This window comes from Jaculus jaculus, chromosome 6, assembly GCF_020740685.1.
Source record: "Jaculus jaculus isolate mJacJac1 chromosome 6, mJacJac1.mat.Y.cur, whole genome shotgun sequence".
Lineage (NCBI taxonomy): Eukaryota > Metazoa > Chordata > Mammalia > Rodentia > Dipodidae > Jaculus > Jaculus jaculus.
In genome coordinates this window covers 37,483,772-37,498,325 of record NC_059107.1, presented here as the reverse complement: position 1 = coordinate 37,498,325, position 14,554 = coordinate 37,483,772, and the positions used below count along the sequence as shown (strand labels likewise).

The 14,554-nt window shown below is 51.5% G+C and overlaps 1 protein-coding gene across 4 annotated transcripts in view; it reads right to left on the bottom strand.

The window, feature by feature from the left end:
• The window catches only part of Mgll (monoglyceride lipase), a 123,728-nt gene that overhangs the window by 69,880 nt on the left and 39,294 nt on the right, over positions 1–14,554 (bottom strand). For all 4 annotated transcript variants that reach the window (XM_045152751.1, XM_045152753.1, XM_004665120.3 and 1 more), the window contains exon 3: positions 9,082–9,188. In XM_045152751.1, the coding sequence (XP_045008686.1) occupies positions 9,082–9,188 (107 nt within the window). The remainder of the gene's footprint in view (positions 1–9,081; positions 9,189–14,554) is intronic.

Sequence of the window (14,554 nt, the reverse complement as noted above, 5' to 3'; positions counted from 1 at the left end):
TCCTTTCCTCCTGGCTGCATGAGGTGAACAGTTTCCGCCACCATCTTGTAACAGGGTGCTTTGAAGTTCAGGAAAGTCCTTGGACCCCAAACTGGATGTTCGTTTCCAATTTTAATCAAAGAATTCAATAAAAAGATTGAGAAGTACAACTTCTAAATTGTTATATTTATTGAAGGAAGGACAGAGCTAAGGAAAGGCACCCACGTAGCTAGAGATCCCACGTGGAGGGCCTGGAAAACCTTGGAAAGAAAAGAAAGTTTCAAGAGCTCTTACTCTGTGGGGAAGTGGAGGGGATAAAGACGCTATGAGGAGAGTAAGGGCTAGGGGGCTTTTCCTTTGGCTCTGCCCAGCTGAGGGAAAACTTACCCAGGTGGTGAGGCAGCTCCCAGAGTGTCCCCTCCCCTCACAAAGGTATTTATAACCTTATAGCAGTGGGCTCTGTCTTCTGGCTCAGGTGAATCAGAGGGACAGCTTGTTGGTTGGGGTGAGGGGCTGTCTCAGAAAGAGGTTAGCCAAGTTCTGGGGTCTGAACTTGACCAACTGCAACTTTGAAAGACCTCCCTCCCAGGAGGTGTTCAGGTTGTTTGTGGAAAAAAACACGTCTAGGTAAGATCTAAGAATTCTAGCAAGTGCAGACCATCCAGCCTGCCTTTTTACTTTTAGGGGCCCACTCACCCTAACTGCTTACTCCTTCTGAACCTGCTCCCATCACGATGTGCTGTCTCACCACAACCCCCAAAACAACAGGGTCAAACAACCATGGGCTGGGACCTCTGAAACCATGAACCTTTTCTTTTGCAAAGTTGTTAACTCAGGTAGTTTGTCACAGGGATGGAAAGATAATACACATGTCTCTTCCTCCTCCAGTGCCTGATCCTGTCCACTCACCCCACCCAGGCTCAGTCAGCCCCTTGTCACCTGTCATAGGATCTCACACATCACTGTGTTTACTCCCATGGGGCTCCGGATTCCCACATGGCAGTCTCCATCAGGGTGGCTTGGGGGCGGGGGAGGGGTCACTAAACAGTGCTAGTACCCCTGGACTCGGCATGCAGAATGGCATTCTGAGACCCTCCACCACAGTGAGACCCTCATCTCTCCAGAGGTCTCCAGAGCCCCTCGGCCTCTCTCACAGCCCCCCTGTTCATCTTTAGTATGGATTACCAAGGGATGATGTCCTGCTCTGCTCCCCTGGCCAGGCCTCACCTGCCTTGTTCACTGCTGGTCCTCAGGGTAGCACCAAGTGGGCAGTAGTGACCACAGAGTGGAGGTCTCTAAGCCCCACCTGGATACTTCTTTCTTGGGGCTGCTGATTGCAGCCTCACTTCCTTGAGGAGGCATCCTGGGCTAGAACTCTTCACCTGTGGTGCTTTCCTGCACCTGCTTCCTGTTTTGTGCCCCGTGAGGCTGAGAACAAGCACTCAGTGACCCAAACTGGGTCTCAGGGCCCTCAGCATTGGCATCACGGGGTCCTGTGGGAAATGTATGCTCCCCTGCCCAGCAGCCCACCTGCATCTGAAAGTGGGGGAAGGGAAGCAGCCATCGGTGGGGCACTGGCATTCACGGGAGCTTCAGAGCCCTGCCCGCCCATCTCCTCGTAGTGGCAGCACCAGTGGTTATTATTATTATTATTGCTGCCCTCATTTAATGGATGAGCAAACTTAGCCTCATGGGGATTTCATCTTAATCCAGGAAAGAGACAAAGGATCACATGTGTGATACAAACTCATCAGGGATTTACACAGAAAAATCAAAGATTCTGGCTATGTGTAACCATGAACAATGCAGGGTGGTGGGAGGCAAGGGAGAGGAGAAGGAGATGTGGCTGGACACTCCTGGGGATACTCAGGGCAATGCCGTCTATCTGGTCCCCTGCCCCTCACCATATTCACCCCAAGTTGGCCCAGAAACTCTGAAACGTTGGCAGGCAACTCCCTTATTATCTCCACTCTCATATTTACTAAGGCGAGACATGTCAACACATCTTTTTCAAGCCTTTCCAACAAAAAATATATTACTTGTAACTGATGGTGATCTATTTTAGAATACATCCCCCCAGGGATCTTAACTCAACTCTGTCTCCCTGTGTGGAAAACACCATAGATCAGTTGGGTTTGTCCCCTGGTTTTTCTACATATTTGTTTTCTATTCACGTAGAGGGGGCCCACACCTCCCTTCCATGCAAATCATTCATCACTGCCACCCACAAACATTCCCTCAAAATTTCCTTTTCTCTCAACGTGGCTGAGTTTTTTTTTTTTTATCTCCCCTCTAGCACTTTCTCTCAAATATTTGCAGATAATTAATTCACTGTTAACCAGCTGAGGATTCTTTCTTTATACTTTGTAAATAGAAAGCTTGGGCCTCAGCAAATTATCTTAACAAATTCCTTCCTTTCATCACCTCTCCCCTTTCTTCCTTACTCTTTTCCTTCCCATCCCTTTCCTTCCTCCTTCCCTTCCTCTCCCCCTTCCTTCCTTTCTTCCTCCCTCCATCTCTCCCTCTCTTTTTTCCTTTTCTCCTTCCTTCCCTCCCTTCTTTCCTTCTCTCCCATTCCACCTCCATCACTTCCTTTTGCTTTGAGTGGTGCTGGGATGGGGCTCAGGACTTCATGCGTGCAGAGCAGGTGCTCTTGGCAGCAGGCAACACTCGAGCAGTAATTATATTCTTAAACATGTGTTGGGATGTGTTAGGAGGATGCTTGCTGGAGAATATGCAACATTTTGGGCAGAAGTGCTCTGGGAGTGAGCAATAATGACCGTGTTCTGGGAGGCCATGTGTGGCAGCTTCCTGCCACCTCTCCACAATAGAGGCAGCACGCCCATCTTCTTGGGCTCATCTCTCTGTTCTCCAACCAGACTGGCCAGGATGCCTGCGTGGAAGACCCATCAAGGGGTTTCCAGTGAGTCACAGGAGCAGCTGGCAGGCCCAGGACTGAGTGCATGCCCAGCACAGCTTTCTCCAGCTATGTTTAGAAATTTGCAGGAAACTATCTTCTAGTGTCTCCACCTAGGCGGACATGGCCCCTCCGCTTCTGCCTGCCTGCACTGTCCTCTGCTGGGCCCTGCCCTGGATTCTCTCTCCTGATGACCCTGAAAGACTCCTGGTAGCTCCCAGCTCCCAAGCTCAGAGCTTTCTTCCCAGCAGCAAGCTTTCTTCCCATTCCAGAACTCCATCAACAGCAAATGTCCAAAGGGGTTCCTTGAAGCCTCAAGCTTCTCAAGGCTCTTTCTTCTTCTCTCTGTTCCTCCCTGCTAAGCAATGGGGTCCCGCTAAATTGTCAAAGGGGACTTCTCTGAGTGGGACACAAGTATGTAATACCGCAGGCCAGAGACTTTGTTGCCTGTGTGGTCACTGCTGCCATGACCCTCTCAACCTGGGCTGTAGAGATTGGGGACTTAGTGACTTTAAGACTCTCAGTGCCTGGACTACATATACCAAAGACCACCGAGCAGGGTCTGGAGTTGAAGGGTCAGGCATCAGTCTCCATGGGGTTTCGGCAGTAGCTGCAGTGGGAGCCAGGGTTCCCTGTGGTCACTGCTCCTTCCTTCTCCCAGCATGGTCCTACTTGCCTGGGAAGACCAGCTGCCCTGTCATTCCTGTGGGAATGGGGACCCCCATGTACCTTGGAAGCACTGTGTTATTGCCTCTGAGGCACCCAAATGGGTCTTGTGGCTCTCTGTTCTGGGCTCATAGCCCCAGCATAGGTTTTAGAAGCCTTTGGCCACCATACTCAGGGATCTGGTGTTTTTCCTGCTGGCCATGTGGCACAGCAATGGGCCATGGCCATGTCTGGCTAGATACTTCATGTGGACATTCCACAATTTCCATCTAAAACATTTTTATTTTGATCTCATTTGGATCACAAACTCACCTAGTCACTCAACAGTCATTTCCAGCCCCTGGGCTACACGTGGACGGCGAGAAGGTTCTAGGAGAGGGAGGAGCTGGTACATATCATGGGGGAACTGAGTCTGTGTCATCCTGGGCCATGGGGGAACTGTCACCCCAGCATGGTAAGTACTGAGTGCACTTAGAGAAGCACTGCTGTATTTGGGGGGGTAGACAGGCAGGATGTGTGAATTGCTATGTCGGGTGTCTCTCGTTGCATGACACCCACCAAGAAAGAATATGTGATTAGGAGCTTGAATTGACACATTCCAGAAACTCTAAGGAGAATGGGCACCTCAGACCCTTTGGAGGAGCATGTGGACGGATGATGTGGAGAGGAGGCTGTGACTCAGTAGGAGCACCAGGAAGACACCCAAAGTGGAAACGACTGGGAAAAGCCTGGAAGTGTGAGGCATGGCAGGGGTGGTGGCTGCCACCCATAGATCTATTCTGTTTCTCTTCCTCAACATTCCTGTGTCTGTGTCACCTGAAGGGTCAGCAGTTGACAAATTCCATTTCCCTGCCTCCTTTGCAGCTAGCAGTTGCCATGGGATGCTGGCCAGCGAGATGCAGCTGGGACCTGCCATGAACTTCCAAGGGAGGTTAGCTGTCCTTGTGTGAGCTGAGCCTAGTGCCTTTCTCCTTGTGGCCTCCTGCTCTATATCCCTCGAGTGAGAATAGGTGGTTATAGCAGGGCCATGGAGTGAACACCACAGCTATGTAAGATCGCTGGGTGAACCTCCAGCAGGAGCCTGGGGTACCGGCAGCACCCTTCTAGAGTCACCCCGGTTAATGCTGCAGCAAGGAGAACCCAGACTCCCCTCCCTTAGGCTACTGCCATTGGGTTTCTGTCACCACTGGTACCCAGCTTTGGTGCAGAGGGAAGAACACCTTTAGTTATCCTACCTCAGATTCCTCACCTATGCAATGGGGATAGCAAGGTCAGTCCTCACAAGAGAGTCGAGATAATACAGGAAAGGCTTAACATGGGGTAGGCTAGTGACACACAAGCCAAAAGCAGGCATTGTGACTCTTCCTGCTGACAAGCTGACCAAACCCATGAGGCCATCCCAGAAAATTCCAAAGGTTTAAATAGGAAACAAAGCTAAATTGTATACTTATTGAGCACAGTGTGCTTGGCAGGGCAAGAAACATGGACAGAAAGACAGCCATAGCACAGCCTCAGATGTGCCTGCAGAGAGGCCAGCACATGCTGAGCCAGCGGTGAGACCCGCGTAATTACGTGGTCAGCATCAGAGTCATGGACACCATTGTTTTTGTAAATGGCATGTGGATATCAGCAGTGACAGTGCTGTAGGTTCCTCCAGCTGCTTTCTGAAGTGTTTCCTGCCTATGGCTTCGTGTTATCTTTTAGAGCCTCTGCCGGCCTGAAACAACCTAACTGGAGGGGCAAGAACTCCATATCCTTGATTGACTCCTAGCCTCAGCTGTGTTGACCTTGCTTAGACCCTTAGGGACACAGCACTGCAGTTAGTCTGCCCTCTGGCTGAAAAGGGTCTTGCAGGGGCCCAGCCAAGGGGAAGACAGCCCCTTACACACACACACACACACACACACACACGCACAGAGCCTGGGCCCTTTCTGCACATAGTCTTGGTAATCTGCAGCACCATGGTCCACGTGGAAGATGAAAAGAGAGAAGGCTTGGGATGGCTCCATGAAGTCCAGATCAGATGGCTTGGACTCCCCATAGGGTAGGGAGTTGGCCTAGCTGTGTGGGAGGCTGTGCTGCTCTGTGTCTGGGAGGGACTCTCCATAGTTTAGGGACTTGGCCCAGCTGTGTGGGAGGCTGTGCTCCTGTGTCTGGGGAGCAGGCTGTAGTAGCATGCTTGTGCTGGGTAATGATGTGACGGAGGGAAGGGACTGTTCAGGCACTCTAGAGACCATGGGTCCCATACTGTTTCCAGCTCTCTGCTTTTAGACCTAAGTATTTATCCAGCTACTTAATAAATGCCCTGACACTCTCCCAGTATGAGATTCACTTCCATGAAAAGCAGGTGGGAAACGATGATGTCTGGGAGGGGCCTTGTAGGAATCCAGGCTTAAAAACCAGGCCAGGCTTTCAGCAATGCTGGGTTAGCATTCTTCCTTCAGTACCTCACATTTCTCAGCAAGAAGAAAGTACAACCAGGGTCACTAGCCACCAGCATCCTCCTCTCTAGATTGTTCAAGACTCGTACCACCCAGCTTCCTTCCACCAAGAAAACCACAGTGACTCCCATCCTCAAACAGAAAACAATGTTCATATGCACACACATACTCTCACACACTCTCACATACACATGTACACACACTCAGCTCAACCAGGTTCATTTCTTTCTTTCTTTTTTTTTTAAATGATTTTTAAAAAATTTTTTAATTTATTTATTTGAGAGCGACAGAGACAGAGAGAAAGACAGATAGAGGGAGAGAGAGAGAATGGGCGTGCCAGGGCTTCCAGCCTCTGCAAACGAACTCCAGATGCGTGTGCCCCCTTGTGCATCTGGCTAACGTGGGACCTGGGGAACCAAGCCTTGAACCGGGGTCCTTAGGCTTCACAGGCAAGCGCTTAACCGCTAAGCCATCTCTCCAGCCCGGGTTCATTTCTTGAATCAAACTCTTGCCTTAAGGTTGAAGCAGAAGTATCTCTAGTGCGTCATTGAAGGAACGTGAAACAGGAGAACATAGCCACCACTCCTGCCCTGCAATTAGGATGTCACGGGGAATATTGTGTCAACTTCAGATGCTCTTCTGGGAACATCAAACAGGGGACTGTCTCTTTTCTTTCTCTACTCAAAACAAAGAAGGCTTTTAAAAGTGCTCTAAGTGCCCTAGTCAGGTAAAACCAACCAACAGTGACTTAATCCTGCAGATCTGGCTGGTTTGTCTTGCTGACACTGAGCTCTAAGGTGGACACTTGAGATCTGGGGGTCCAGTGTTCCTATTCTTCCAAGGTTCCTCTAGCGCATAATGACAATAGCAGCCGATTTTAATGGAGGCAAAGGCAGTAGGACCAAGCTTTCCTGTCTCAGGCCTTCACAGCGGGCAGAGTGCCTAGCTTAATAACAATGCGGTCTCCACAGCAAAAGCCTCGGAGATAGCCCAGGACAGCATCTTTCAATCAGGTCCACAAATATTTCTGGACAGACCACAGAACACTAAGAAAGTCACGGGTGTAACGGGGAGAACTAAGTCAATAATCCCAATGACCGGGACCTGTGTGTATCTCTGGCTTGAAAGGATTCTTGGCAAATCAGATTCTCAGATCTTTATGTACAAGACCTGCCAGCAAGCTGTCTTTCTTTCAGTGGCGTCTCTGGGAGTGATCAGCTCCTTCTCCTTCTAGAAGACTCCAGGCCACTATGTCATGGCTCCCCTGCCCCTCTTTTCAGCACCACTTAATTCTCTCCTTTCCCATCAGATCCAATGGAGCAGCCTGTCTGGATCTAGGCAGAAAGGTAGAGGACCATACCAGGCTGTGGAGAAATCACTGTGCTCAATCACTAGAATGCTCTGCTTGAGAATATCAGACAAACACCCACCACTGGGGACTTCCCAGCCTTGAGGATGTCATGAAAATGAGAAGCAGCTGCCTACTGGGTCAGGGGTACAGTTCAATGGCAGAGTGGTGGCATAGCATGCACAAGGCCTTGGATTCAAATCCTAGCAAAGAAAAAATGATTATGGGCCTGGAGGCTGCACACCAACTTCAGCAATGAGCTTGGCGCTGTTGGCTACTGGGGTTTTTGGTCACATGACAAAGACCTAAACTGGGGGCTAGAGAGATGGCTCAGCAGTTAAGCGCACTGCCTGTGCTGGTCTGAGGGCCTGAGACTGCCCAAGTTCAAATCTCTAGATTCCACATCAACAGCTGGGAATGGTCACGTGCCCCTGTAACTCCAGACTCAAAGCGGGGGGTGGGGGCGGGGGGCGGGCAGAGGCTTAATAATCCACAGAGCCTTGCAAGCTCCAGGAAAACAAAGAGACTCTGGTTCAAAGCAAGACCGAGCAGAAGAGCAATGCCTTCCACTCTGGCCACCTCACAAGTTAGTGACCCCCTCCACACCACAGCTGAGAGTATAAGGTGCCACAAGGGTACACATACATACATACACCACACACACACATTACACACTGCATCACACATGCATACACACACAAGCAAAAAAAAGAAATAAACTTTGCCTTGGTATGTGTATGTGTGTGTGTGTGTGTGTGTGTGTGTGTGTGTGTGTGTGTGTACGTAAGGCATGTATGTGGGGCTATCCATGCACAAATGTGTGCACATGTGTGTGTTGCTTGTATTCAACACATGCACATGTACAGGTATAAGTGTGCACTGTGCACATGTGTGTGTGTTTTCATGTGCCCTCCTACACCTTGTGACAGTTAATCTTGATTGTCAACCTGACTGGATTGAGATGTGCCTGGGAGATTAGCACAGCACATCTCTGGGGGTGTCTGTAATAGTGTATCCAGAGAGGATGAACTACGGGGGGAAATCCCCCTAGGAACCAGGTGGAATAGAAGGGGAAGAAAGAGAAAGCCCTCAGTGTAGCATACTTTTTCTCTGCTTTCTGGCCACCGTGACGTGACCTGCCCTGCATCCATGAGCCAAAAAACATCCTTCCTCTCTTGAGGTGTTTTGCTCAGGTCATTTGTCACAGTGGTGGAAAAGCTTTCACATGTATATGTGTAGCTGTGTGTTTGTGCACATATGCATATATGTGTATAGTTTTGTGTGTTCAGGTGTGTTTGGTGTGCTATTGTGGCCAGTTTAGCCTCTGGAGATGTTTACGGTTCTTGAAGCACTTTTTAAATCCCATATGGTTAATTCAGGGCTTAAATTGGACTTGCGCTGCCTCCCTGAATCCATCTGATGTCCCTTGGGAGAGACCAGAGCCTGCTCTGGGAGAAAAGCACTTTGCAGATGTAACAGAGGACTGCTCGGCCCCAGGCAGCTCTTCTGTGAACACACCCAGCTTTGGTTTTTCATCTGAGTTTCCAATCAGACTGCATTCAGGCTCAGACAGAGATTCTGGTCAGACATATTGTCCCACTTACATAACAACGTATTTTTAACCCAGATACATCCATAGAGAACAGATTAGGAAGGAAGGTGGAGGGGGTGGGACAGAGCAGATGGGGGGGCGCTCTCCTCCAGCCCCCATGGCACACTAGGGTACTCACCATGGTCGTGGGCGAACACCAGCAGGTCCAGCCCCCTCAGCATCTGAGCCAGCTCATCATAGCGGCCACAGTGCTCCCCGGCACCATGGGACACAAAGACAAGGGCCCTGCAAGGCAAAAAGGGGCTGGTTAGGGGAGCCATGGGCCACAACAGTGCATCTGAAGCAGTTGGCAACTCATGCCACACCAGCAATGGGTCAGAAGCCAAATCGCGGCACCACACTGTCATTCAGTAAGTTTAGGGGGCTGTCACAACACAGCTGCACTCAGGTGAGATGGACCCTCCCACCAGACTTCTTTACCTCCAAAGTCATGTGACAATGTGCATGTCAGTGCCTGTGAGGTCAGTGGAACTGACCTCTGCCGGGGCTGGGCACCAGCCAGATAACACTATGACTAGAACTGTTTGCTCCTAGGAACACTTCAAATGTGAAGCAACCAGTTTTCAGTCAGATTCTTAGCAGAAGACCTCAGGAAGCAGGAGTCTCCTGCAGTGAAGAGCAGATGCAGAGAGCACCCTGCCAGTTTCGGCCCATAATGATGATGGGAATGCCAATCACAGCCATGTTTCACTCAGCCTTTACTACCTGGCCGTTCCTTGCCAAGCCCACATGCATGGATTTCAGTCCTGCAGTCAATGCATGCTGCTCTTCAAAGATGAGAGTAACATTCAGAGAGCTGTGCTGCCCAAACACACAGGAGCATTTATGGGAGGAAGACAGGAACCAGAATATGTCCCTTCTGGTTTCTAGGTGGCCAATGGGCTGGCTTCCCCCGGACCTAAGAGTACTCCCATGTTGCCGGCCCATCTGGGATCACTCACTTGCTGGCTTCCTTGCCACTTGAGTTCAGGCCCAAGGGAAGGTGTCCTGGAGCCAACCCAGCTTTGCTCCCTGGGCTGGCCACTGCACTCAGGCTGAGTAAGCTATCAACCCCCTCAAAAGCTGTGTTCTTTCCATAGTCCCTTCCAGCCAAGCCACACAGGGTGCCCACAACGTGGGGCTGGTCTGTTCTGCTGTGTATTTTAGTCGAGAGAAATCCCCTTTTGCAGCTGTGTTCCCTGCCCTCTCCCTGAAGACACAGAAGACCTGCTCCCTGCCCTGCCCTGCGCCACGTATCATCCAGCTGCCACATTCACTGGCATCAATGGGCAGATGTCACCTGCCTGTGTGACACTTCCTGGGCTCCAAAGGACTGGTGTCTTCCCTGTTTGCCTCAGCTGCTGAGAAGCATGCTGGACTTCTGAGCAGCCACTGGCCTCCATTTTCCCAGTAGTTGACTTTGATGTATTCACCCTTGGGACTACAAGCAGTTGTGATGACAGCCCAACTACTAAGAGACAAGTGGTCAAGCTTACAATGTATCAGGCCCTCACCATGGCCAGGGGCCAGAAGCAGAGCACTTCAGAGTTTCACTTAGGACCCAAAGGAACTGTCATCATGCCTATGATAGCACCCATCCTTCCCCCATCCCGTACCCTGTCAATATGAGACAAAGACTTTGTTTCCTGCTCTGTGCAATTTTTACTCCTATGGCTCTGAACATTGGCTTCCTATCAGAATCATGAGGAACTTTCAAATGCACTGAGGTGTGGTTCCGGCCACCAAAGAGTCCTAGATTTGATTGGTCTCCAGCAGAAGAGGCTTAACTCCCACCCCCAGAGACTCTTAGATTTGATTGGCCTAGAGTAGAAGAGACTTGGCTCCCTTCCCCAGAGACTCCTGGGTTTGATTTGTCCCCAGTAGAAGGGGCTCCTGCCCCCAGAGACCCTTAGATTTGACTGGTCTTGAGTAGTAGAGGCTTGGATCCCACCCCAGAGACCCCTAGATTTGATTGGTCTGGACTGGAATCTCCCTAGTGGCTCCCCATTGCAACAGACAAGGTTGAGAAGCACTTGCTCTAATCAGTAAGGAGCATGGCCAAGATGCTGCTCAGAGGCCTGCTGAGACTCCACAGAGACGTGAATGGCTCTTGTGGAAGCCACTTTCGTGCCATAGTCCCTCAGGAGGACATGCTAGGTTGCCTGGGTTCTGTGCATAGAGGTGTGGAGGCCTCAGGAGCTTGCTGCTGTCACCTCTTGGAAAGAAGTTGACCACATGGCTGACCAGTGCAGAGGCCAAGGTCTCTGAAGCCATTTCTGCACCTGCAGACCTGGTTCTCCCCAGCTCCACCCCCACTCCTGTGGGTATGCTCAGACCCAGCCTCACTCTGCTGTTCTACTGCCGGAAGTGGGCTTGCCTTTCCTCCTAGGTGCAGACCTTGCAAGAATCCACTCTGATAAGTCACTTCTGCCCTTCCCCACCCCGGGCTCCCTGTTCCCTGGGTTCAGGCTGCTTTGTAGGCTCTTTCTGGCTAAGTGAAATTGTCAGGGTGCCCTGCAGCTTAAAGCTCTCCACCCACTGTAGCAGGACCAAGCCTGCCATCTCTGAAATCCTGCCTCCTCCTTTCTCTTCTGCTCAGACATGCCAAATAAGGCATGCTGTCAGATGCTTATCTGGGGTGAGGGCCTGATGTCTGCCCATCACCACTGTGTAAACGCACTCACCACAGCTGGCTTCCAGCTATTAATGGATGTCACTGGACACCTACACCTCTGTGCCTGCTGCCCTTTGATGTTCAAGGCCAGCACCCAGCTCCAGGCTTGCTAATGGCATGTCCAAGTCTCCTCTAGAGGCCAGCCGCCTCTTGGAAACTTCTCCTTTGGGGTTTCAGAAAACACTGGGATTAAAGTCAGTGCTGGAAGCATCCATGCGCGATGGAGCACAGAAAACCAAGTCAACACCATCTTAGAGGCTGGTAGGCCAGGAGCCGACGATACAGCAGGAAAGCAGACAAAGCCAGTTTGGAGCCCTGTCTCCTGGGTCCCACGACAAATGTTTCTCCAAATCACAGCAGCTGTGATTATCCACAAAAGACCCACACAGAACCAGACCTATTAGCATTCCCTGAAACGAGTCATGAGGAAGGGTCATTAGACGCTGAGATTACAGCCACTCCCCGCTGTATCCTCCCCACCCCACCCCACCAAGCTGCATGCAGTCTTCAGGGTGGTAGAGTACATGCAGCCCCATGGCCGTCATCTGCAGTGGAGCGAGACTTTTCAGCAATGTAGCTAAACTTGGCGTCACCCACGCCATAAGCCCAATAGACTCACTGGCTCGCCAAGCTGGACTTGATCTGTAGTTAGCACCCTGTCTGGGGTGAGTAGGTGACCACTCATGTCTTCTCAGGGAAAGTCATGTCACGCTTAGCTTGGCAATTGATAGCCACGCGATCCCAGCCAAATTGCAAGCCTGTTCTGAGCCTGTGTCCTCAGCACCAAAGCAGAAAGGAAACACTAGATGACAGCCACCATGGTGTTGAAACCAGCCCAGAAGTATGCCTGGGAGCTTGTTTAGCCCATCTCCAGGGACTCAAAGGTGAACACTATGTTACCCCTGCCCGCACACAGATCCCAACCTAATAGGAACACATTCAAAAGGAACACATTCATAAGCACAAAGAGGGGCTGACGGGAGCCCTACTTGTACTTGGTATGGGGGGCCCTGAAGATCAATGCCCAGGCCAGGTGAAAGCTGCCCAGGTGCAGTGCACAGGTATGTCCAGTACAGACACAGGAACAAAACTGGTGGCCAGGCAGTATATGGTGGTAGAGGAGGAGGAGGAGGAGGAAGAGCTGCTCCCAGGCACGGGCGACACAAAGGAGTGGAGGTTTTTCTCTGAGAGAGGATGGTACCAAGCAGACAGTGACCTGATATGACTTCAGCCACTGTGCAGCGCAGTCAGGAGACGAGGAGGACGCATGTGAGGGAGCTGATGCGGCGGAGCCCTGAGCAGGTGCCAGGGAAAGGGGCCACTGCCTGAAGTCCTCCCCTAGCATCCCACGTCCTCGGCAAAGAACCATCGCCCAGCATCAGCTGAGACATTTGCACCGATGAGGCAGGACCTAACGGCAGCAAAAATTAGGTTGCAGGAGAGCCTGGCACAGATCTTTTTTCCTGGAACTTCCCCATGGCTGCAGCCAACCGGGAGCCAGGCGTTCAGGGGGAAGGCAGTGGCTGTGGGAGGGAGGCTGGCCCAGAAGCAGATGGCCTGCCTGGCACCCAGCCCTGAGCGGAGGGGCTGCCCTGCGAACCATTTGGAGCCTGAGATGAAGGAGCCTCAAAACTCAGAATGCATGAAGATGGGGTGTGTGTGGGGGGGCTTGTCTAGGCCTCCAGCGAGTGACACAGGCATTTTCTCCCCATCTATAATGAACTTTCTGTTTCCTAACTGTTTAGGTGATCTTGGCAGGATGGATATTTCTACCACCCACTCACCTAGGGTCAGGCTGTAAGGAAGACACAGATGGAATCTTCCAGGGGTTGCCTGACCTTGGGAAAGCCCTCAGTGACCACCCACCATGGGGCTGTTTCCTCAGAGGGCCAGGCCCATGAGAAGTATGAAGGTCTCTCACCAGTTGGTTCCTAGACCACTGACCACCCCTTGTGAAATGGGATCACGGGTGCCCAATCACAGAACTTTGGAGATGGAATTTGAAGCAGGTGCCCAAAGTATGCCAAAGAGCTGTGACGAGCTCCCTGTCTTTTCGGAGAACATCCTGCCTGCCCCTCCCCCAGTGGGTGTTAAGGAAGAGGATCTGTGACCATCGATCTGTTCCCTTCTCACTAGCCACTATCAGCCACTTGCTCTAGGAGTCTAAGGCCCCCAGGAAGCTGAGCAGGAAGCAGGCAAGAGCCACCACCTCCTGCTCTCCACAAGACACAGGATGACTTTGGATTTGCTGTCCCCCCCAACCCCCCGGCCATCTGAGGAGTAGAGCCCAGTGTCCCTCAGCACTGGCAGGGAGACGCTGCCTTCCCTGCCACGTACTTCAGGCATCTTCAAGGGGAGAAGTCCATGTCCAGTAGCAGCAGTGCCTTGCTCATCCTTCTGGGCAGGTCTGCAGAAGCGTCCAGCCAGAGGGGGATGACCTCCATTCCCATAACCAGGCAGCAGCTTGGGTTGGAGAAGGGGGACACCATGACCCTCACAGCGTCCCCTTTTGAAGGGGTGGGGGAATCCTCCACTGCCTCCAGGAGATGCGTGCTCTTCCTTCTGCCTATTTCCCAGCATCCCACTCGTTCAGCTGAACTCCTATTTCAGCAGCCACGTCTCCACAAACTTCTGCTGCCAAATTTTATGGCTTTAAAACATTTGAAAGTTGCATCTGTCCCTGGCCCATGTGTGGGACTGTGAGAGTGAGCTGGAGCCCTTCCTATAACGAAGGCAGGAGCCTTACGAGTGCTGAAGAAATCTGAATTTAATTCCTGTCACCCTCCTTAGTGGTCCAGAAGAACTGGACTCCCCGTCTCTGGCAGCGCTCACCAGCAGGAGTAGGGCAGGGAACCAGGATAGAGCCACTTGCTTGAGGGGACTGCAGAGAGCGGCCCATAAGTGTGCACACTCTCCCTTGCTCCCTTTCTCTCTCACT